The 23,742-nt window shown below is 42.3% G+C and overlaps 1 protein-coding gene across 2 annotated transcripts in view; it reads left to right on the top strand.

The window, feature by feature from the left end:
• The window catches only part of FRAS1 (Fraser extracellular matrix complex subunit 1), a 407,808-nt gene that overhangs the window by 311,308 nt on the left and 72,758 nt on the right, over positions 1-23,742 (top strand). For both annotated transcript variants that reach the window (XM_048211952.2, XM_026509896.4), the window contains 10 exons: positions 1,305-1,552; positions 7,262-7,410; positions 7,582-7,744; positions 9,233-9,368; positions 12,940-13,130; positions 14,118-14,271; positions 15,444-15,707; positions 17,498-17,686; positions 19,098-19,217; positions 19,468-19,647. In XM_048211952.2, coding sequence (XP_048067909.2) covers positions 1,305-1,552; positions 7,262-7,410; positions 7,582-7,744; positions 9,233-9,368; positions 12,940-13,130; positions 14,118-14,271; positions 15,444-15,707; positions 17,498-17,686; positions 19,098-19,217; positions 19,468-19,647 — 1,794 coding nt within the window. The remainder of the gene's footprint in view (positions 1-1,304; positions 1,553-7,261; positions 7,411-7,581; positions 7,745-9,232; positions 9,369-12,939; positions 13,131-14,117; positions 14,272-15,443; positions 15,708-17,497; positions 17,687-19,097; positions 19,218-19,467; positions 19,648-23,742) is intronic.

The raw sequence follows: 23,742 nt of genomic DNA on the forward strand, positions 1-23,742 counted from the left end.
ACCTTTACATAATTCCCAACAGGCATGTAGTCATGCACTCTTTTGAATATCCCTGCAGAAAAAGGGAGGCAAGTCTTTGACCTTGAAGTTAGATAGAATTTGAAGAACAACCAATAGGCATTTGGGAGTCACAAAGGCAGATTTTAAAAAATTTACCGAATGCAAGAAATATCATCAGAATAAATTTCTGTCATCCTAAGGGAACTACTTAAGGAGCATTACCAGTCAGAATCCAGTTTCCTTAACATTATATTTAACCTATATTTGTGTAACTAACATATAATATCTAAAGATGTTTATAGAATATTAGTTTTATTACTTTTTTTAAGCACATACCACTAGCACCGGTAAATCATAATAACACAGTGTCAAAGAGAAGCTTAGAAGACAAATGCAGAAAATGAATGAATTCTTTAGTCTCATTCATAACACCAATTATTAGAGCCAATAATCTGTCCAGAAATTGAGTTTAATATAACATTCAAGAAGACCAATTCTTCAATTGTACTCTCCGGAATCCTTGGGGCCCACCCATGACACTAAAAGGCATTTCTTATACAAAGGGTTCCATGACCAAATAATTTTGAAATGCTTTAATATTTCTATATTGAAGATTCTAAAATTCTAATAAATCCTGCAGTTCAAAATTTTTTAGTTTTAAATTTTGTTTAAACCTATTTTTCCCAAAGTTATATGACCTTGAAACTTTTTTCACACACCTATGAAATCTATCACAAATTAGTACTCTAGACCTACAAAGTTTGGATTTCTAACTTCAAGTATGTTTTTAAATTTTTAGATAGTTTTGAATTTAGAAAAACCTTCTACTCCCAACTAAAACAAAGAAACCGCTACAGGTTCATCAAGCATGATTTATTTCCTTAACTTTTTCTGAAAAATTTCAGTGTCAAGACTAGATCCAAGATTAGGTTATTCTAAAGACTAGAGGCTTGGCCTTTACTCTCTAGAACTAAGAATGATGACTGGATCTTACAGAAGCAGATTTGAGCTCAGTATGACTAAGAATTTAAACAAAATTAGAGCTATCTCCAGTGGAATTAGCTGCCTTGTAAAGCAGTGAGCCTCCCACCTTGAGAACTGTTGAAGGACAGGCTAAATAACCCCTTTTCAAGAGTGGCGTAAAGGGAATCCTGTACTGGGTGGGTCGTTGGACTAATTAACTTACAACTCCCAGAGTTTATCATCCTATATGTACTTTGAAATCCTGAGAACAAAGGTGTTATATACATGAAAAGCGTTATTCCCAGACGTAATTGGTTTGCAATTTGTTTTATTCTCGAAAGGTGACACTTTCACATATGAAGATATTGAGAAAAACGTTCTACAGTATCTCCACGATGGTTCCTCTGCCCAGGAAGACAGCATGGAGATCTCGGTCACAGACGGCACGTCAGCTACAACTGTGGACGTGAAAGTGGAGGTGTCACTGTCAGAGGACCGGGGGCCTCAGCTGTCTGCTGGTGCCTCGCTGAGCATTACCGTTGCTAGTAAAAGCACAGCTGTAATCACCAGGTCACACCTCGCTTATGTTGTAAGTTCTTACCTGTGTCTTCTTGTTCACTGCACCCTCTCCCTGGGCTTGACTAGAAAGCAATGCCATGGCTAAATACTGAGGGCATCAGGTCTGTGGCCATATAAGGAAATTTTTTTCTCAACTTCTCCATAGCTCTACTCCACTATTTATCCTGGCTTCTCCTAGTGTTTCATGAGCAGACAAGTGAATGAGCAGAGCTTGATGGAAACACAATGAGATCGTATAGGGGTGGGTGATGGTCAAAAGGGAACAGTGCTCATGCCGGAAGAGCCCAAGTCTCCATTTTTTAAGCTCCATCCATAATATTTCAAATGGGAATTTTCAGGAAAGAGCATTTTAGAAGAACATACCTGATTCATGACTAATAAGTAATAATATTTCATGGCCCATTGAGAGGAAGCCCACTTTCACCAGCTTTGGTCTCAGGGCCAGTTCTAGACAGAATGCTGGCACATTCCTTTGGCAGTGCCTCTCTGCCAGGTTTCCTAGGCAAGATTACCGACTCACCCTCCATCCCATGCTCCAACAGAAGCCGTGTGTTTAGGACCCTAACTTGCTAAGTGACCCTGGTTAATTGCGCTCCTCTTCTTTCTTTGATTCTACCTCTGGAGCTAAGAATAATAAGGATAATTAATTTTATTTTTCAGTTATGTGTGTTGTAAATGTACATGAATTCTCTGTGTAAACATAATGAATAGTTTTGACAAATACCTTGAAAATAAGGATGGTTATCTGAATGGTAATCATTCTTAGTATTGAATTTTTCCTTACCAATGTTAAAATTCCAACCAATGACTGGGCCTTCTTCTTTCTTTCTTTCTTCCTTTTCTTTCTTTCTTTCTTTCTTTCTTTCTTTCTTTCTTTCTTTCTTTCTTTCTTTCTTTTTAAAATACCGTATAGTTTTAAGTAATCCTTTTCTGGGCTAAAGAGTCTGGCTATAAAATCTAGTCCTGGATAGTAGCATGTAAGATAAAGCATTGGCCTGGGAACAATTGCCTCAATTGCTTTAGCACAGATTTTCCCCTCAAATTGTCTTTTCTTAAATTATGGGAAACTGCATTCCACCCTGATTCTTCTCATGGGTCTAGTATAGTTTCAGAACAGCTTTGATTTTGTGTTTTTTTTTTTAATTGACAGGTGATTTTTACCATAGGTTATGGTCTTTTGAATCTTATGAAACTCATGAATTCATAAAAATGTATGAATACAGATTTAATCAATAGATCACCAAGGCTTGAAAAATGTTTGACAGGCCAAAATAGCTCTCCAGGAGCAGTTCCTGCCCATTAACTGCATATTATAAGCTGCATATCAAAACGCGAGCCCATTGGCAACTGAACATGTATTTTCAGAAATTGATTGAATGTGAATTTACCCAGTAGAGCAGAAAGACTCCAAAAAGACTATTCTAGTTTGCTGAAAGCAGAGCATATTTTAAAGACTTAGCTAAGTTATATACTAACTTTCTCTGAGGATTGTAGAAGAATTTTGTACTTAGTGTCATGGGGAAGATTTTTCCAGATATGCATGGTTAGTGAGTTTGCAGCGAACATCCAGAAAGGTTGGAAAAGCCATCTGAAATGCTGGTTGTAAGTGGAACAGAATATAAAAGGATAGGAGCAGGTGAGCCTGTTTTTAATTAGAGTGTCATTAACTGCAAGAAGGTGACATGGTGTCAAGAGAGACAAAAGGCAAAAATGGGTTTCTGTGTGATTTGCTTTTTAATGGTGGTTCCCTATACAGTTTGCTATGCACTGCAGGTAAACGAGTAGTGGAGGGATGTTTTGTAGTTAGAATGGATGAGTTTTAAAGCAGGCTTACCACTTACTAGTGTAGTAACCCTTGGCAGGGTACTTAACTCTCTAGGACTCAGTTTCCTCATCTGTAATGTGGGGGAGGATGATAGAAGATTAATCTTAAAAAGCTAACAGCATGTCTGTGCACCAGCCAAAAATACAATAGTTCAAAATATGATACGATCTCCAATAACACCACATAACACATATCTAGGAATAAATGTAACAAAAGATGTGTAATTTCTAGCAAAAATTGATACAATGCCCAACTAAAGAAAATCTAGAAAACTCTCTTGACAAAGTATTAGAAATAAAGGGAGAATTTACCAAGGGGTCAGATAGAAGATCAACAGAGCAATAGCATTGCTAGACATAAGCAAAAAATAGCCAGTAAATGTAACTAAAAAGATGATACCACTTATAATAGCATTATAAAAATCATGTCTGTTAGACTAAATCTAACAAAAACTAGACAGTACGTCTACAGGGAAAGTTGTAACACTTAATTGGCAAACATTTTTTTAAAAACACCCAATAAATGGTGAGACATGGCACATGCATGAATAGGAAGACTTAGTATCAAAAAGATATCAATTCTCCTGCAGACTGATCTTTCCATTCATTTGAGTTCCAGTCAAAAGCCCAATGTACTTTATGGATCTTGATAAGCTGATTCTACAATAAAGAACGAAGGGCCAAAATTCTGAAAAAGAATAATAGGAGGGCAGGGGCTTGCCCTATCAAATATCAAGATTGATTGTAAACCTGCACTATTTAAAGTAGTATCACACAAGAATATACTAGAGTCCAGAAACAGACCGACACATGGGACTATAGTATAAAACAGATAAAGTAAGCCAGATTGGTGGAAACAGTAGGAACTATTTAAAATATAGACCTGCGCAAAATGATTACTCATATGGATAGAAAAAGAACTTGTAGTTCTCCCTCACACTGTACACAGAGATTAGCTTCAGGCAAATCAAGCATGAAATTTTACAATTCTTTATAGTATCTAGATGAATATTTTTAGATATTGGGAAAGGGAAGAATTTTTAAATGAGAAACAAAAAGTGATAACTATAAAGATTAAAGATTGATAAACTTGACTATCTTAAAATTAAATTTATATTCCCCCAACACACCAGAAATACAGAAAACAGACAAGTTACAAACTGGAAACAGATATTTGCAATACATATAAACAAAAATAACAAAGAAAATATAAAAAATGTCTGCATATCAAGAAGAAAAAGTTAACCCAGTAGAAGAATGAACAAGAGACATTAATAGGAATTTCAGAAGAGGAACCCATAGGGCCAACAAATATAAAAAGAGATAACCACTTTTTTAGGCATCAAGGAAATCAAGAAAGACTATATACCATATCATACCAATTCAACTGGCATAAATTTAAAAGTCTGAAATACCAAATGTTGGAGAGGAAATGGATCTGCAGAAGGTTCTTTGCTGATGGAAGGGTCAACTAGAACAAACGACTTTGGGAAGGAATTTGGCATTGTCTTGTGAGGATGAGTGGTTCTGTATCCTAACCATTCCACTCCTAGATTCCTCTCCGGGAGAAAGTTTCCTATGTACACCAAAAGATATACCCAAGAAAATTCATAGCAAAAGTATCTGTAATAGCAAAAATATTGAAACAACACAAATTCCCATCAACAGGATAATATAACCTGTGATATACTTACTCTACGGAATATTAGACCACCCTCGGAACAGATGAAGTGTTGCTGCATACACCTGTATTGATGGGTCTTAGCAGTCCACCATTGAGTAAAAAGGAAAGTAAGTCCCACAGGAGGAAAATCTAAGTCTCTTAAGTTTTTAAAAAATAACTAAAAATACTTTGTAATAATATATCAAATAATATCAAGAAATTCAAGGAAATGAGAAACAAGACCCAGGGTGATGGGAGGCCCAGGGACAGGGTAAAGGAGGAACACATACATAAGTGTTAATTATCAATGTTCTAGTCCTTGTGTTGAATGGTGGGTCAATAGATGTGTAAGTAATAAAAAGAAAATGAAAAATGAATTAATACAAAAGGAGTGAGAAAGTAGGAAAATTACATGAGAACAAAGTCTGCATTCTTAGATTTTTTGCATCCATGATATCTTAGATATGCCAAAGTAGTAATTTTCCTTAATTATAAAAATAATTAATTAATAATTATTTTCTGAATTTATGATAGCATTTTCAGAAGAAAAAACCTTGCTGATTTCACACTTTTTCAAACCCAGCAGTCATTTGAGATTTGAAACATTAAAATAAATGTGCCTGACATGAAATAAGCATTTCTTTGCCAGATTTGCCAATGTGGAATTTTGAAGCTATTCATTCTAATCAAGAGTCAGGAGCTCTATCCTTGTAGTTTATCACCGTCTCGGAAGTTAATACCTTAGAACTCTTAGCTGTCTTTTAAAAATTCTCTCTCCGAGGGTGCTCACAGTAATATGAGGAAGTAGTCTGTTGGAAGTCTGCATGTTGTATTTGATAACCCATGTGGAAAAATAGAGAAACTTTTAAAGTATAAATTTAGGGGAAATTTTCTGAAGTTTTGCAGCTTTGATGAATTTGAGTTTCCTTCCTTACTAGTGTCAGGTGATGTAAGGAGTTTTGGAAAAGTCTGTGACCTTGCATTGAGGCTCTGACCTGTCTATTTAAAAAGGCCCCTAGGGGTAGAAGCAAGAACTGACTAAAACCCTCTGCCCCAGATCACCCGGTATCCTGAGCACATTCCTGATCCATACTGGATCCAGCTGTACCACATAGCCATGGAAATTTGCATTTCAAAATACACTTGGCCATGCAATATTTATTTTCATTGTTGCTGTGGTAAAGTGCCAAGTGCCCCCATGTTCACAGCCAACTGTTCTAAAAGATGAATGACTCAGGGAAACTCTCCAAGAAGATGTTGCCGGCCTCCTAGATATTTCCACAATATCCTTAAAGAGCAAATTGTTCATTAAGACATACGATTGTCCACGTAGAAACACAGAAAGCCAATTTTATTTCCCAATAAGCAATGCAGAAGGAGAGGAAAATTGTTAAGATTGGTCATCTTGAGGGTTGAGCATGTAGGTTCTGTCCTGCTGGAATGAAATAAGATTTCCTAAATTCTTCTGTTAAACTAAAAGTTTTACCATGTCAAATATTACTTAAAGTGAGTCACTGGCTAAGCTAAGTAACTTCCCTTCTTTCTGTTTCACAGAATTTTCTTTATCACTATATTAGGTGTTATAATGGAATTTTACCTGTTTCTAAAAAGCAAACCATTCTTTGAAACTCTAAAAGAAACCTACAAACGTCTTTATAGGAAGATGACTTATATCTCCGACCATGTTTTGTTCTTCACTAGATGCACATAATAACAATGCAACCCTGTGTGGCTCTTATAGCAACAACAGGGCATCTCTTTGTTTTACGCCCCATACCTAAAGTGCATTTCCTCACTATTGTCTTGAGCTACTCTTGAAAGAAGACATTATCAAAGAGGTATTTAAGAAGAATAAATGGGGGGCGCCTGGGTGGCACAGCGGTTAAGCGTCTGCCTTCGGCTCAGGGCATGATCCTGGCGTTGTGGGATCGAGCCCCACATCAGGCTCCTCTGCTATGGGCCTGCTTCTTCCTCTCCCACTCCCCCTGCTTGTGTTCCCTCTCTCGCTGGCTGTCTCTATCTCTGTCAAATAAATAAATAAAATCTTTAAAAAAAAAAAAAGAAGAAGAATAAACGGGATTTTCATGCACTTTGAAATGGTGTTGCTTTATCATAAAGGGAAAGAGACTTTTTCAACTGGCAGAGACGTAAGCACCTGTGATCTCTTAACTACTGGAGGTATTTATTCCTACAAATGTGTGTTCATGTCTTGCTTCATATTTGCCTGATTAGGATGATTCTTCCCCCGACTCAGAGATCTGGATTCAGTTAAGTTCTCTGCCCATGTATGGTGCCCTTTTAAGAGTGTCAGGACCTGAGGTGGAAGAACTCTCGGAGGTTTCCAATTTCACAATGGAAGACATCAACAACCAGAAAATTAGGTATATAACCACTTTGTATTACTTGACGGAGTTTTTAAAAATGGCATTAAAATATTTAAGCAACTAACCAGTAGCTTCCTCGAAAGATTATATTGATTAAACAAAAATGCAACCATCTTACCTGGCTTGTTATGTAGCTCATTCATTTGATTCTTGTCCTCACCTCTGTAGGTACTCAGCTGTGTATGAGACTGATGGTAATCAGGTTACTGATGGCTTCCATTTCTCTGTCTCCGATATGGACCACAACCATCTAGACAATCAGATGTTTACCATCATGATCACTCCTGTTGAGAATCCACCTCGAGTCATTGCTTTTGCTGACCTTATCACGGTAAACAATTCTCAGATCAATGAACAGAGAGTGCTGTGGAGAGCTGGAATCTGTTCTGATGTAGACACAGGATTTCTGCCTGAATTGGCTGCCAAGTTCTTCCTCCAAACTGTCTAGGCAATAGTGTCAAGATATGCATGGTTTTCAATCATGAGTTTTTTAAAAAGTATGAAAAAATATGTGCAGAAGATCAAATAATTATATTTACATTATTTAGTCAAAAATATTTATGTGCTAGACATAAATGTTAGATGTGTGTAGTATTTTGTGTACTATACTAGGTGTGTCTAGCAGTGGGAGTAAAATTATAAAAGGACTATATCTTTTAGGAGTTAAAAATCTAATGTTTGCAAGAACTAAAATATGGGGATATGGACTATGTCCCCAAGTCACTTCTTCAGTCAATACTTATCACGGTAAATATTATTTACAGTTCCTTGGGGTGGGGAGGGTGGGGGCCATATGACATATCCCAATCATGAGGTTACCCAGACCTGAGGTCAAGTGCTGGTTCTGTTATTTACTAGCTGAGTGACCCTGGACCAATGATACCCCCCAGTACATACCAACACGTGGTAGGGATTCCACAAAAGTTAATTCAATCTCCTTGTCCTGCTCTGTGTACATACCACAATGCCAAAAACTCAGGAGTTTTTCTGGTTTTGTCAAGCAACTGAAAATCCATAAAATGGAGTTATTTCCAAATAGTTTTGATACTCCATACCTTGGGGAACCCCTTTGGACCTTCTCCATCCCCAGAGTTAGGGCGGCCTTCCACTTTGTACCTTGTAGATCTTCCTACCTTTGGCCAAGCATTGTTCAGAGTGAAATGGCTGGGTCATGCCCAGCAGGGTAACAAAAAACACCAGGATCCGGTTGCAGAGTTAAGGTACAAAGCAGGGCCCTGAAGGAAAAAGTGAGCTCAGGCAAGTGCTTTTACTCAGACGGATTTGTTTTCCTCCTTAACCTTAAGATAAGCACTACCTTTCAGGTGTGTGGAGGGAGCCCTTTCTTCCTGCACCCCTATGACCGCGTACCGTAAGGGACTGAGTGGGGCTTTCCTGCTGGGTGGGAGCCCCTATAGGACAGCCACTCTCGCAGTATCCTGGGGAGGACTGGATCATCCTCAGGCTGCAGGCTTTGGAAGCTTGATAGGGAAGAAAGGCGGCCATCCTGCCATGCAGCTGTGCTGAGGTGGGTGATTAGAATGGGCCAGAGCTGCTTTATAACCAGATCCATCACTGAAGGAAGCACAACTTTGAAGGGAGACACAGAAGTCGCGGTGTCTGAATGAAGCTTTGAGAGGCGCTGACAGATTGCCTGGCTCCAGCAGCATGCACATTCTTCATCTCGTCTATAGACGATCTGCCTCCTCAAAGAAGTGGAATCGGTGCTGGAAGGTCACCCCAGGCAGCACTTTTCAATTCAGTTCTTTTTAGTGCAGTTCTGTGCAACCGCCCAAGGACTATACAATCTTTTCTTTCTTAGGTTGACGAGGGAGGAAGAGCCCCACTCTCCTTTCACCATTTCTTTGCTGCTGATGATCAAGACAACCTCCAGGGAGACGCCATCATTAAGCTAAGTGCTCTGCCCAAATATGGCTGCATCGAGAACACCGGAACAGGTACCCGCAGCTGCAGGGCTGTAGCATGGCTCCAGACCTGTCAAGAAGGGAGGGCTGGGGGAGGCAACTGCCTCCAGTCAAACCTGGACGTGGGGGACTAAAGACGAATGGATCCATTTTAAAGAAACGGGAGGAAGGAAGGTTTCATTCACTCAGAAATCTACTGAGCGTCTTCTGTGTGCCAGGCACTTTTTTAAGCACTAGGGATATATCAGTAAACAAAACAGATAGAAACCCCTATCTTCACATTGCCTTCGATCCCTGTGGGGGGAGACAGATAAGAAGCCTAACAAAGGAGAAGATTGTGTAAGATGTTAGGAGGTGAATCAGTGCTAGGAGAAGCAACAGAGTAGGGAGGGGATCAGGAATGCCAGCAACGGGGAAGGGAAGGGCGTATGCCCTGCACGCAGAGCTGAGTGTCAAGGAAATAAAAATGCCTGTCCTCTCGTGGTGAGACAGCAGCAGTCTGGCTGGACCACAGCTATGGCTCAGCTCCTTCTAAGGATCTGACATGAATTGAAATGCACGCTTGTCTGCCTGTGACCCTCTCCTCCACATCCCTCCCCCTCCACCATCTGCCCTGGACCCCTGCTGCCTTTGCTGGTTATCACGGGGAAGGAGAGGCGAGAAGGTGTGTCCTGTCCACGGGCCCCCTGAGACCGTGGTGACTGGCAGTTGAGACAGCTCCTGGCCGGTTACCGTGTTGCCGCCTGTGCAGTGAGATCCCTGAGTGCCAGCGCTTGGCGCTAATTGGCATGCAGCTAGCAGCTCCCACAGAGAGGCCCTTGACTGAAGGTGTCTGTGGCCAGCATGGTACCTGGGATTTGAGCCTAGTTCCCAGCAATTCGTCTAGCGGTGGCCACGTTTTCCTCCAGAAAATCGCGGGTCCTTTCCCCCATCTTGCTTTCATTATGTGCACTCAGGTTTGTTTATTGCTGAATTAGCTTTATCTCAACAAATGTTTATGCCAGAGACAAAGGATGTAAAGATGAGTGAGACACAGCCCCAGCCCTGAGTGGGAGACAGATAGGAAGACTGATAAATGACAATAAATTAAAAATGCTGGGACAGGGAAAGGGGCAAACCCTGAGAAAGTACATAGGGTGAAACGATGACTTCTGCTTGAGAGGGCAGGAAAGGCTGAGGAAGGTGACGTTTGTGTTGGAACTTGAAGGGTTAGTGGGAGTCTCACTGTGGGCAGAGGGAAGAGGATGGGCAAAGGTGGGGAGTCATGAAAGGGTAGTTGCCCCCCACCTCTATTTCTCTTCTCTCCAGGTGGTTTCTTAGTAAGCCTTCCTAACGTGGTTTGACATTAACCTGGAATGCCTGCAGAGGAGTATTTCACTGGTCTAGAAGTCAAATTTCTGGCAAGCTCCAGCTCTCTAAACAGTGATTCTCAAACTTTCATGTGTATAAGACTCAACTGGAGGGCTCGTGAAAACACAGTTTCCTGAGCAGCAAACCCAGCATTCCTCCCCTCCCCAGAGGCTGGGAGGCCCATGCATTTGCATTCCTCCCCCCCCCCCCGACACCCCCCCCACCCCCGGCTCATAGGCGATGCCATGGCTGCTGGCCCAGGGAGCACATTTGGAGAATCACTGTTCTACATTAGTATGAGCCTGGAAGTAAGGAAGAGACGCTCAGGGGGCTGGGGGCGGGGGGGGGGGGGTGCAAATAACTATCCCAAGACAATTTAAGGACTCCAGCCCTTGCTCCATGGGTGTTCAGTACCGAGCCTGTTTTGTGTATATGAAACTAGCTACCTAGATTCAGAATCCTGCAGATCAGCATAATGCCTTTTTAAAAATATTATAAGAAGCAGCTTTAACTTCTTACCAGCAAGCCAGGAAGAAACAGAATAATTATACTGTGAGGTATAAAATCTAACAGCATGGACTACATTCATTCAGTACCAGCACAAAGAGAACAGACCCACCTTGATTACCTCGAGGGCATGCATCACGGTGTTCCAGCACAGCACAGTAATAGATGTTCCTAATGATAGCCTGCATGCATCAAGAACTGTTTAATTTGCACATAGTATATTCTGCTTAAGAAGGCAAGGAAGCACATTAATGAGAATGATTTACGGGAAAAAATAGAAGGTGCAATTTTAAAACTGGGAAGGATTGGTGCTTAAAGCTTCAGTGACAGATTCACTTGTTGAATGGCTTCTTTCCCAATGACAGAAAATAAGTCATTTCTCTATTTGAGTATATTTTTAGGTATTGTTTAGTTTATTTAAGCTCTTTCTGACCCAAATCAAGAAGCCACATTTCTCATATTTATAGCGATCAATGTAAAGGGAAAATAAAAATGTGAAGGAATTACAGCACTTCCTTGTGGAAACACTGAGCTGTGTGTGCTAGGGATTATCTGGTCACAGGTCACTCAGATCCCTCCATGCCTCTGGTGTCAAGAGGAACCAAATCTGATGGGTAAAATCTAAGACAGTTCACGTCATGGAAGAAAAAACAATTGTCCTGAGTTCTTATTTCAAACAAATTATAAGTAACACTTTTTCAGTCCTAGTCTTTCTGTTGGAAGGTTAACCAAAAAATGACACTGTCTACAATTCAGGAAGTCAATGGCCTTTTGATTTATGACCTGATCTTTGCAAAGGGCCATGAGAGAGACAAAGAGAAACGCTTTGTTGCTTTCAGACCTTCTATATACACTTTTTTTTTTTATATGTATCCAGGGAATGTTTGAAGACACAGGGGTTTCTTTTTCTCCTCTCTTTAGAAGAAAATGTGGTAACAATTTAAAATCAATCAATTAGAGAGACTCAGACCAAGGAAGAGACAAGCCATCCATCATTTAGATGGTGTTTACTCTTCCCCCTTGGCCTTTTCCAGTGTTTGGTTGGGGCTGGGATGAAAAGAAGAGTTAACTGGAACCAGCTCTATCTCTGGGGCTCTGCATGGAACTTGAGCATCTCAGGGCTTGAACGGCACCTGAGCTGTGGACAGTCCCGGAGCATCGCAGTAGCCCTAGGGTACCATCCCGGGGGCTGAGCACTGACCCCTGGGGAGGTTTCCTTAAGGAACTGAGGTCAAATGAAAACTTGCTTAATGAGATATCTCTTAGATTAAGAAGTATACAGTTAGTCTTTTCTTAAATAGAGAAGGAGACTTCCTTTTGCAGGGTGTGCTAGGCAGGGTGGCTTTGAAATTGACCAAAGCTTAAGGTAGAGCCCTTGCGTTTGTGCTGTTACTTGTCCGAGGACTTACTTTATCACAGATTTCTAACAAAACAACCACTGATTCTTTTTTTTTTTTTATTCTTGCTATGTAAAATAACATTGTGAGTGCTTTCATGCACATTATCTCATCTGATTCCCTGTGGAAACAGCTGGGCAGCTGTAACCATGTGTAGATGAGAAATAGTAGGGAAATTGGGATTTGACCCCAGAGTCTTCCATTTCTAGTCTTGTGCTCTTTCCATTCTCCATTTTTATCCTCTAATGTAATTTCCTCTGTTGTTGATAATGCTGTCATGTTTTCTAGTTCAGCCTAGTAAGCAGGAATTGATGGATCGAGGTAAAAATTCTCTCTTGATGTTGACACAGGTGATCGTTTTGGCCCTGGAGCTACCAGTGACCTAGAGGCATCATTCCCTATTCAAGATGTCCTGGAAAACTACATTTACTACTTTCAGAGTGTTCATGAAAGCATTGAGCCAACCCATGACATTTTTAGTTTTTATGTAAGTGATGGAAACAGTCGTTCAGAAATCCACAGCATCAATATCACCATTGAGGTAAACACTTTGAAGTTGGGAAAGTGGGCCTTTGACAACAATATCCCCCCATTAGCTAGCTTTATATGAACTCAAAAGCAAAGAAGATTGCATTTGACCTTCAGTTTTCGAGGTCAATTTAAAAATATAACCCTGACCTTTAAGAAACTTGTAGAATTAAGGCTGGCATTTGGGGATGGTCTGACTTAGAAATCTGAATCTCCACTTCAGGGTAAAATGTGTTCATTCTATGTGAAAACAGTTTGTGAGGGTCAGACAGAGAAACCATCAGTCTCATCTTTAGCTGAAAACTAACATATGCCTGTTTTTCCCTGAAATTATTGTATGATTTCTACATGTATACTTGCCTTTTCTTACATTTTTAATGCATTTATTTGTTAAATTATAACATCAAAGAAATGTGTTCCTTGATGCTGTATTTATTCTCATTTGAGCAACTAGATAGCTTGCTCTACCAACCCAGGGAGACAGAGATAAAAGATAAAACTCAGAATGGAATATTCTCTGCCCTGGGAAAAGACCCTCAGCACCCTTCGGAGGTGGTAAAGGAGGGCTGGCACAGGGTCAGGGAGACAGCTTTAGAAACCCACGCTTTTAAATACGGTGTCCTACAGTACTATGATACTCTTGGGGTTTTCTAAGACAAATTTTGATTTCAAATAATGTGCTCTTTTATCCTCAAAATATACTCGTACTTCTCTAACCACATGTCCAGATTTTTGGTCTGAAAAACATGATCATTGTACCCGTGGAAAATATCTTGAAGATTTCTGTAGAATGTCAGTTTCTTTTCAAGGAGACATTTTGCTTGTGTGACTTCTTCTTTCAAACGAACCATTTTGATTGGGAATTAAAGATGGTGACACATTAAGTACTATTTCCATAGTGAAAGTTGATGTGACAATGTTACTTTTGCTGAATAAGGTTCATTTTCTTTCTTCTTAAACCAATATCTGTGTGAGACCTGATACTTTATGCTTTCATCAGAGGAAGAACGATGAGCCTCCCAGGATGACCTTGCGGCCCCTTGGCGTGCAGCTAAGCTCGGGAGTCGTGATAAGCAATTCTTCTCTGAGCCTGCAGGACCTGGACACTCCAGATAATGAGCTGGTTTTTGTACTGACAAAAAAGCCCGACCACGGTAGGACCCAACTGCTATGGCAGGCTTCTTAACTGAGGTGCCCGATAGGGTTTTAGAATAAACACATAGATTTCTGTTGATTATTCCTCTACTTTGCCTCTGCCATTCTTTGCATCAAAGTATAATCAGATTCACAGCTAGCCAATATTCTTTGGGGTCACAGTGGATACCAGTTGCTCTAAAAAGCCTGAATCCTAGGTAATTGGTGTCTCTGAAATTCAATTTCAGCTGTTTTCTTGCTCTCCTGTATAACCTCAGGCAAAATAGGTTTAGAGTCCTGTTCTCATAGTAGGCTTCATTGCTTGATAGTCTTGGGCCATCTCATGCAAGGAACACTGTAGCAGCCTTGTTATTAATTTCACAAGGTGTTCACTTCAGGTTAGAGGTGTGCTAGATGTCTTTATGAACTTGATCCTTTTGCAAAGAAAGCACTTTTCCTGATTAAACCAGAGGTAAAAACCACCATGGGAATCTTTTACCTACTTCTTTTCTAAGTGCCATCCCTCTGATATTAGCCAAAGCTCTGGAACTTTCATCTCCCAGGTGGTACCTTAGTGTATCGTAACACCCTTGGTCTTTTAAAGATGAAGTTGTGTTGATGGAAGGTTAATATAAGAGTCTGTTGGTCACTGCATTTTATCTCCCTTCACTTTTGCTTTCTTTAATGAAACACTTTAACTGTCCATCATGATACACACGACCCTTGAAAACAGAAAAATATGCTTCAACCCGAAGATGTCTGGTATCTTTCTGAATTTAAAAGGAATTTAAAACACAGATGCCCTAGAAGGAAGGCAGCAGGAGAAGAGTGCTATTTTCACTTTGCAGAAGGGGAAAATAAGGTTTAGATAACGCAGAGAGTTTGAATTCATGGAGGGCGATTTGATTTCTAAGCCACTGTATTACCACATTCACTGTGTCTCCTCAAGAGATTTTTGAACAGGAAAAGTTAAATTTTATCTTCTTTATTTGTAGATGAGGCCACAGGGCAGCACCCTGTGCTTCTGTAGAAAATTCTGAGTTGTTGGTCATTTATGTGTGTGTGTCACCAAGAGCCTCTGAGGTGCTGGACATTTTACCCAGGCTCTCGCTAGTTGACAAATTCAGGCAATGTTTTGGTGCCATATATATTCTACCATTGTTTCTTTGTTTTTCTTTACTTTCTTCCTCAGGCCATCTGCTCTGGAGGCAAACTGCTTCTGAGCCTCTGGAGAATGGGAGGGTTTTAACTCAGGGCTCCTCCTTCACCTACCAGGATGTCCTGGCCGGGCTGGTCGGGTACATGCCTGGTGGTCCCGGGGTGGCAGTGGATGAGTTCCGGTTCTCCCTCACGGATGGCCGCCACGTGGACACGGGGAGGATGGAGATATACATAGAACTGCCTACAAGTGGCGCCCCCAACTTGGCTGTAAACCGAGGCCTACAGCTCTCAGCAGGTACCACAGGAATGGAAGAGAGTAGCTGCGGTCCGTCTGTCCTTATTTCTTCTTTGTCAGCATGCTTGTTAGCTCTGTGGGAAGGTATTGAAGTGGACATTCAGAATTCAGAGAGACTGGAGGTGAGGAGAGCTATTCTTTCAAGGACACTAATTGTTGTGAGTGACTAATGTAAATCTCTTAAATTCTTTGGACCAGATGCCTCTCTGTGAATTTGAGAAGAGATTGTGAAGAGTTTATAGTACTTCCAGGGTCCTCAAAACCCTAATTTATCCAGCTACTTACAGGGCCAGGTTTCTTAGAACATGGCCATTGCCCAGCCAACCCCACAGGAAAAAACAGCAACAACAACAACAAAAGAAATCCAACAGAATTTTCAAGATGTTTACTTGAAAGACAAAAAAGGGGGGGGGGGTCCTGGGGGGGCAATTGGGAAACGATCATAACTAAAAGAGTTTATAAAAATAATTAAGATTCACTAGATAGGGTATCCTAGGGTATAACATTCGCAAGTTTGCCTGTGTATAAGCAGCACCTGAAGGACCTGTGACACGTGTCAGTCTTGAAGTCAGTTTGCATAGGGAGTTACTTAATTAGGGAGTGGGCCTTTTCCCTCCAGAACATCTGCTCCCACTGGGGTCCTGTTTGTTTATCTACTCTTAGTTTCACATGTATCTGGTAGTGAAAACTATATGGCATAATGGTATTTGAAAATTTGGAGATTCCCAAAGGTTCCCATTATTCGATCTGAGATTTAACTTTCCCCTGTTTACAAGCCAGTAAGTTAGCCTGTTAGTGTTTCATGGGTGCTGATAGAAGACAGGAGACTCCTGGGTCAGAGACAAATACTTTGCTACTCACAGCACATTGGGCAGCATTGCCATCAGCAAGTTTGCATCTTTTCCTTCTGCGCTCCAAGTCTGGTGGGAGTGATGCAGAAGGCCCAGATGGATGCCTTCACATGCAATGGGACCCATTAGAGAAGAGGAACGCTGAGCTTGGGGGAAACTCCCCCTGTTATAATCACAATAAGCAAGCCTGGTCTTTGTCCCAGAGGAAGTATCACCTCATCCCTTGGGGCTGCTTGCTGAGAATGGCCTGGGGAAAGAATAGTTAGGCCTTGCATTGTTGGCATTACCCAGCAAGAACACACAGGTTGCCCAGGGTCCAGCCAAACACTAGGATATATTAGACATGAATGACTAGCATCTATTTTACCAGAATTTACTATTTTTAATATGAGCTGGAATTGCCAATTACTATTGTCTCACCTCCTTTCCCAACGCCCACATAGCCTTACGGGGCCCCCTGTTTTATAATCCTGTAAACATTGATTTTAACTATTTGGTTTGAGATGGCAACAAGATATATTTATAAGTTTATGTAAAGCTGTTGCCAATGATTTAGTGAACCTCAAGATAGTAAATAAGTTAGGTCCAAGAAGGTTTCACCAAAGATCTAGGAGTTATTACATCAATCCAGGGAGGGGCAACTGATAGGTCACAGGAGTAGAGTGAGCATGGGGCAGAGAGAGTGAAAATGGATCAGCAGAGAAAAGGGCTCAGATCTAAACCCGAGGGAAGATAAATAGACTGCAAAGTTGGGATTGTTTCACTTAGGGAAATTAAAATGTGTGCAGCTGGAAACTGAGAAGGGCAAGCACCCGGTATTCACTTAAACCCAGGCAGTGTGCGATCATTTAGTCTCTAGTCTCCTGAAATCACTTGACATCCTATTCAAACATCCATGCAATGATGGGCAATGACCTCCTCTCTCCCACTCCCTTCCAGGGTCTGTAGCACGCATCACAGAACAGCATCTGAGAGTGACAGATACTGATTCGGATGACCGTCAGGTGATGTACATCATGAGGGAAGATCCTGGCGCGGGGCGTCTGCAGATGATAACACACGACAACCCGGAGCAAATCTCTGTGAAAGGCCCCATCCGGAGTTTCACCCAGGCTGACATTAGCCAAGGTCAGCTAGCTCTCTTGCACCTGCCCAGACTTGGACAGAGTCTACTCACAGTTGTAAATGGGAGTTAAATGCCTGGTAGCTTATGGCAGTAAACTGCACTCTTTGTTTTGAATAAGAACTGCGTTATAGTTTCATTTATTCTTTCTTGTCTCCTCAATTTTTTGGTTAAAAAAACTATCCTTCTTGGCTAAAATGTGTTCATGCTTTGACATAGCATTGATGAAATTTGGGGCTGTTATGGAGGGAAAAAATCATTTTGACTTGCTATGATGCTAAAAAGTGTTTGTGAGAGAGAGGAGGAAAAAGAAGTGAATTGGGATGGATTAAGGTGGAAATTATGCCTGCTTTAGGTGAACAATTTATATCTCTTTTCAGCTCCCCAAAGAGCACAAGTTAATGAACTAAGCAAAATGGAAGGGCATAAATCAGAGCCGCCTGGGGGAGATTACATAGCTCATCCCTCCTCCAGGAAATGCTGATGTAATGTAAAAGCATAAATGTTAAATGCTACGTAGTTACTGTACAGTTCTTTCAGGGGTAAAAAAAGGGAAAAAAAAGTTACGTGGTGGGGGAAAAAAGTAATCCAAAGTCATGGGATGATGTGCAATCCCATTTAGAGGTGGAAATAGCCCCGAGGAGTAGACATTAGGGTCTTGTCCATGTGCTAACACTCAAAATGGGGTAGCAGCTGATTTCTCGCTGGACCTGTCTCTACTTTCCTGAAGGGGATAGAATAGACAAAGGGATAGTAATTCCTTAATTATTCTTTGCCTCAGTGTCTCTTTTGTAAAAATGAGACTGAGTACTTCTCCCTAGATGTTTGGTTATATTTACATTGCAAGGTGCCTGGAAGTGAGGCTGTGGCTGAGCAAAAACGTAAGAGTTTGTGCTTCTCCCTGTGGATCCTTATGACTAATATGTAGAGTTTATCTGTTAATTTGTTGGTTGGTTGGTTGGTTGGTTATATTCAGTGTTGTTTCAGAAATGGCTGAGAGCTGCACTGGGAAATGGGAGTGATGAGCTCTGGGAGAGTATGGGCCGCAGCTCCGTGTCCCTGGCCCTGCGACGTGGGTATATAGCCAGTGATGTGGGTGCCATCGCTGCACATTTTCCATGTGGTTGCTCATGAGACTTCCTATGAGTCTTTCACAAAAGCTCAGCCTCAACCATAAGCAGAGCTACTTGGGATGATTTTATTATGAGAGTGTTTTTGATTATGAGGAAGTCAATAGCGAGAAGGGAAAGAGAGGAATTGAAAGCTTTAGATTAAAATGTCTAAAGCAATGTCAAAGTGAGGAAGGTGTTAATTGATTCATTGGTGTGAATACCAATCAGATTCCCACTTCCCACTTCAGAAATAAGGGCAGAAAGCACTAATAGCAAGTCTTGATTATCTTGTCCTTTTTTACAGGCCAAGTAGAATACAGACACGGGAAAGGAGAATCTGGCGGGAGCTTTGCATTTAAATTCGATGTGGTTGATGGAGAAGGCAACATGCTGATTGGGCAGTCATTTTCCATCAATGTTTTGGGTAAGAGGGCATTGGGTTTCTAAAAATATTCCAGCAGGTCTGCGGTTATACAGTGTACACTGTGCTTACCTTGAGGCTGGGGTCTTTCCTTTACCGAGCTACATGGGAATCTGGAATCCTGTCTCCTCTGTTGTGTGAAACTCTGGCTCCTTAGGGCACTCTCTGAGGGATAGGCCTAAGGATTATTCTGATCTTACTCCTGGACAGCTGAAAGGATCCATTTTCAAATCACTATTTCTGATATTTTCAGAAGACAATTCCCCACCAGTCATCACCACCAACAAAGGGCTGGTCTTGGATGAGAACTCAGTGGAGAAAATCACCACTCTGCAGCTCTCTGCCACCGACCAAGAGAGTAAGCCTACAGAGTTGATCTATACAATCAGTAGACAGCCCGAGCTGGGCCACCTGGAACATGCAGCATCCCCAGGTAAGCCTGTCATCTCCTGCTTCATCAGACCAAAAGTTGGGATTTAGTAAGTGTTGGGAATAAGCCACATACACCTAGAATCTGCCTTGGTTAGTATTTATTTTTGCATTACTAGTTTTGACCGTTCTATACTACCTTGCATCATAATTTGGCACACAGCAGATGCTCAGTAATTCCTTGCTGAAAGTTGAACAAATAATTGCAATTTATGTAAGCAGTCTTGTCTCCATAACTAGATTGTCAGTTCCTTTAGGGCAACACTACATCCTGCTGTTCTAAAGTCTGAGCACCTGGCACAGTATGATGCCCTAAAAATGTAATTCAGGAAATAACAAGTGAGCATGTGTATTGGGCAAGATTCTAGTTGAGCTGCTGCTGAGGGAGCAAAAACAGATAAAGGAGGTCCCATCCTCACCCTCTAGTATGCTTTATTGGACGAGATAAGGAACCTTTGCATATAACCATACCTAAGGGAAGAATATGGCAGGTATTTTAGGAACTGTATTAACCTGGTGTCATAGAAGTTCAAAAATGGGAGAGGCTGCATTGGGTAGGAAGGTGCATAGAGGTGGCATTTAAAGGTGCCCTGAGAGGGCACCTGGGTGGCTCAGTCTGTTAAGCGTCTGCCTTCAGCTCCAGTCATGATCCCAGGGTCCTGGGATCGAGTCCCACATTGGGCTTCTTGCTCAGTGAGGAGCCTGCTTCTCCCTCTGCCTGCCACTCCCTCTGCTTGTGCTCTCTCTTTCTCTGACAAATAAATAAAATCTTTTTTTAAAAAAAGTGTGCTTAGAAGGTAGAGTTTGAACAGACAAAAATGGTGTTATTTTCAGAGAAGGGAATAGCATGTGGGCACATTCAAAAAATAATGAATGGGCCAGTTTAGCTAAAGCATATATTTGAAATAGGAGTAGATGCGGCTCATGGGTAGACTGAGATTTTATGGAGGGTCTTCAAAGCTGGGATAAGCAATCCCTATGTAATTCAATAGGCGATAGAGAGTCACTGCAGAGTTCTGAGCAGGGAAGGAAAGTGACATTCGTCTAGTGTCTAACAGATGGACAGAAAGAAAGCGAGAGGAGGCAGTGACAGTGGGTCCGAAGTCTCACGTTTGGCCCAATAGTAGGTAGTGAGTCTTCCCCTAGAGGGGCGGGTAGTAGAAATAGGAAGATGAGAACCATGTAAGAGATATGTGCCTGGCACCTGGTAAACTGTACTCGATCAACAACAGTTGGTGGAAGAGTGGGAGGGAGGGGGGGATTTCAGGGGGAGAACCTACAGAACTTGGCAGTTGAATGGATGTGAGGCGTTTGCTGAATGAGCGATCTAAAGGTAGAGTCGTCTTTGTTTCGTACACCGTGGAGGCAGCAATGGTTTGCAGGAGATTTAGATCGTCACCCACTTCCTTTGGATTTCAAGTTCCAGATCCTTCATTCATCCAACCAGGGGAATAACAAAACAGGGGATGTACTTACCCAGATTCTACTCACTCTCTAATACAGGGAGTCAGACCATAAGCAAGTGAGCAAGTCGATATATCGTTTATCAGTGGTTATGAGTATTTTAGGGGAGAAATAAGAGCATTCCAGGGTAGAGAGCAAGGGGGTGAGGGAAGAACTCCCTGCTATAAAATGACATTTGACAAGCGGTCTAGGGGGCTGAGGGAGCCAGCCATGCTGGTGTTATAGGAAAGGGCCTTCCAGACAGAGGGATGGGTGAGTTTAACCTCCTGGGGTGGGGTCAGCCTGGCACATCCCATTCCAGAGACAGCAAGACCAGTGAATGAGCAGGGTGGATGAGAGGGAGGTCCGTGGGGAGGCGAGCTTCGAGAAGTGGAGGGTAGTCTGGCAGAGTTGGTGAGAGAGGCAGACCATGGTGATGGTGATGGCGGAGGGGGAAGTGTTGTGAGCGTTTGGTGGGAGAGTGTGGGAAACGATGGAGAGATTGGCCAAAATCCCTAATGCAAGTGGAGCAAATGGCCTACCCTTTTGTCCTGAAGTTCCTGGGGGAAGAATGCAGATCAGCACTCCTAAGACCTTGGCTGTATGAGATATTTGATAACTAATTCATGAGCTAATTGCTTCTGCCAGAATTCTGTCAGTTTGCTGATTGTATCTCTCCGAAGATGAAAGGGCAGACTCTTGGCTGTTGTGTTGGGCAACTGCATCCACACTATGCAGAGCTTTAAAAGCCCTGAGCCTCAGGCAAGGCACTGGCAGCTGCCTAGCTGCTGGTCGTTCCCAGCCCTTACTCTTCTTTGACTGGGGGCTGTGTTAAGAGTTCAGCGCGAGGCTGCTTCAATTACTCCTTTTCTGTTTTTACAGTCTCAGCCTTCACTGGGCTTAAATTCTGGCTGCCAAGACCAAGCCAGTGCTGCTGAGGGAGACTCGTAGGTGATCACATTTCTCCCTTATCTTGGGAAAGCACCCTCCAAAAATAGAGGGAGGACTTTCCTTCCCTGGGACACTACCCTTCACCTGCCCTTTTCCACCAGGCTTGACTTCCTAACTCACCTGACTCACACCCCACCCCACCCCCAGTTTTTCTGAGGCCACCTGTTTCTAGTAACTCTCAGTGGCCCAGATCTGAGGATCCAGTCCCCTCCCCTTTACTCTTGGGGCCTCTTCCCATTGCTAACGGAACAGGGCTTCCTGCCCTTCCTGCATCTCCAACCCCATTCTGTATCCTTTCTGTAGCATTTTGCCAGAATTCTCACCTTCCCTGTCTGCGCTGAGAATATTTTCGTGAGCTTGATTCTTTTTAGATGTGAAAGGTGTCCCGTCAGAGGAGATGCACATTGACATCTTGCATTCCTCTCCTAAGGCAGCTGGAGCAGCTCAGGGAAAAGCCCCCACACCTCACCCCTTTGCCTCAGTGGGTGAGGATGGGTCTACCAGGAGCTGGGGTAGGCTGGCCTGTGCTTTCCAAAAAGAGCAAGCAGACTTCGAGGCCACTGTCTTGTGGTGCAGGCACTGAGCTATTTTGGGACCGATGCCTCTTGGAATTATCAGTCTCCACCAGCGCTTGCAGATTTCCTCTCACTGGTTAACTCTAAAGTGGACTCAGTCTCATACTGTCTGTCCTGGTCAGTGGATCATAATTGATTGTTCTTTTTAGATAGACAGGAAAGGTGTGATGATTCTATTTTCTTCCCCTGAGGAGATATAGGGAGCCATATGCCTATGCAAACTGTGCAGAAGACAGACCAGAGCCTGCTGCCTCTAGGGAGAGTAGCTTGAGAGTCTAGGCCCCGCATGGGCCCTTTTCAAGGTTGAGGGACCACAACCTCATGTCAGGGACCCTGAAGACCCTCTTTTTCTTGTGAAATCAGAGTAAGGAGTTATATTATTGGGATAGAAGCTAAGCCTCTGAAACAAAGAGACCCAAACTTCAGTGCCTTAAATAAGAAGTTCATTTTCTCTCACAGAAAAATCCAGAGGCAGGTGGCCCGGATGGCCTAAAGTGCCTCAATATGAGGCTCCCATCTCTGGTCCAAGGTGACTACTGTAATTGTTGTCATTCCCCAGCCAGAGGTAAGGGACAAAGACCAGGGGAGCCCACGTCCTTTGCTACGTTAGGAGTATTACTGGAAGAACACATGTGAATTATTGATCACATCCCCGTGGCAAGAGGGTAGTCAGACAAAGCTGTGAGGTGGCCGGGAACGGTAGACCCTAACTGGGCATCCAATTACTTCGCTGACACTTAGAAGTTGTGTTTTTTAAAGTCGGGGAGCAGTATAGCAATCTCCAGCACAGCACCGGTTCTCACCTTCACCAAACATTCACTGAGTAGCTGCTGCCGGAGAGGATTTGTTCTAGAAGTGGGAGACATGCAAACAAACACGTGTGAATGTGTTTCTGTAGCCGTGACAGCAACATGACAGGACGGTGGGAGCCACCGCATGGCAAGGTCCGCCTGAGAGAGGTGTGGGAGTGAGTCAGGAACAACTTCCAGAGATGATGCTTTAGCAGAGGTGTTCCTTGGTCTCCTCTTTCTCTCTGCCTCTCTCAGGATGGTGACACCAGAGTATTGTCTCACAGATCTGGGGCTGGAAGTCAGAGATCATGGGGTCAGCAGGGTTGAGATTCCCGCTGA

Source organism: Ursus arctos, unplaced genomic scaffold (assembly GCF_023065955.2).
Source record: "Ursus arctos isolate Adak ecotype North America unplaced genomic scaffold, UrsArc2.0 scaffold_9, whole genome shotgun sequence".
NCBI classification, from domain to species: Eukaryota; Metazoa; Chordata; class Mammalia; order Carnivora; family Ursidae; genus Ursus; species Ursus arctos.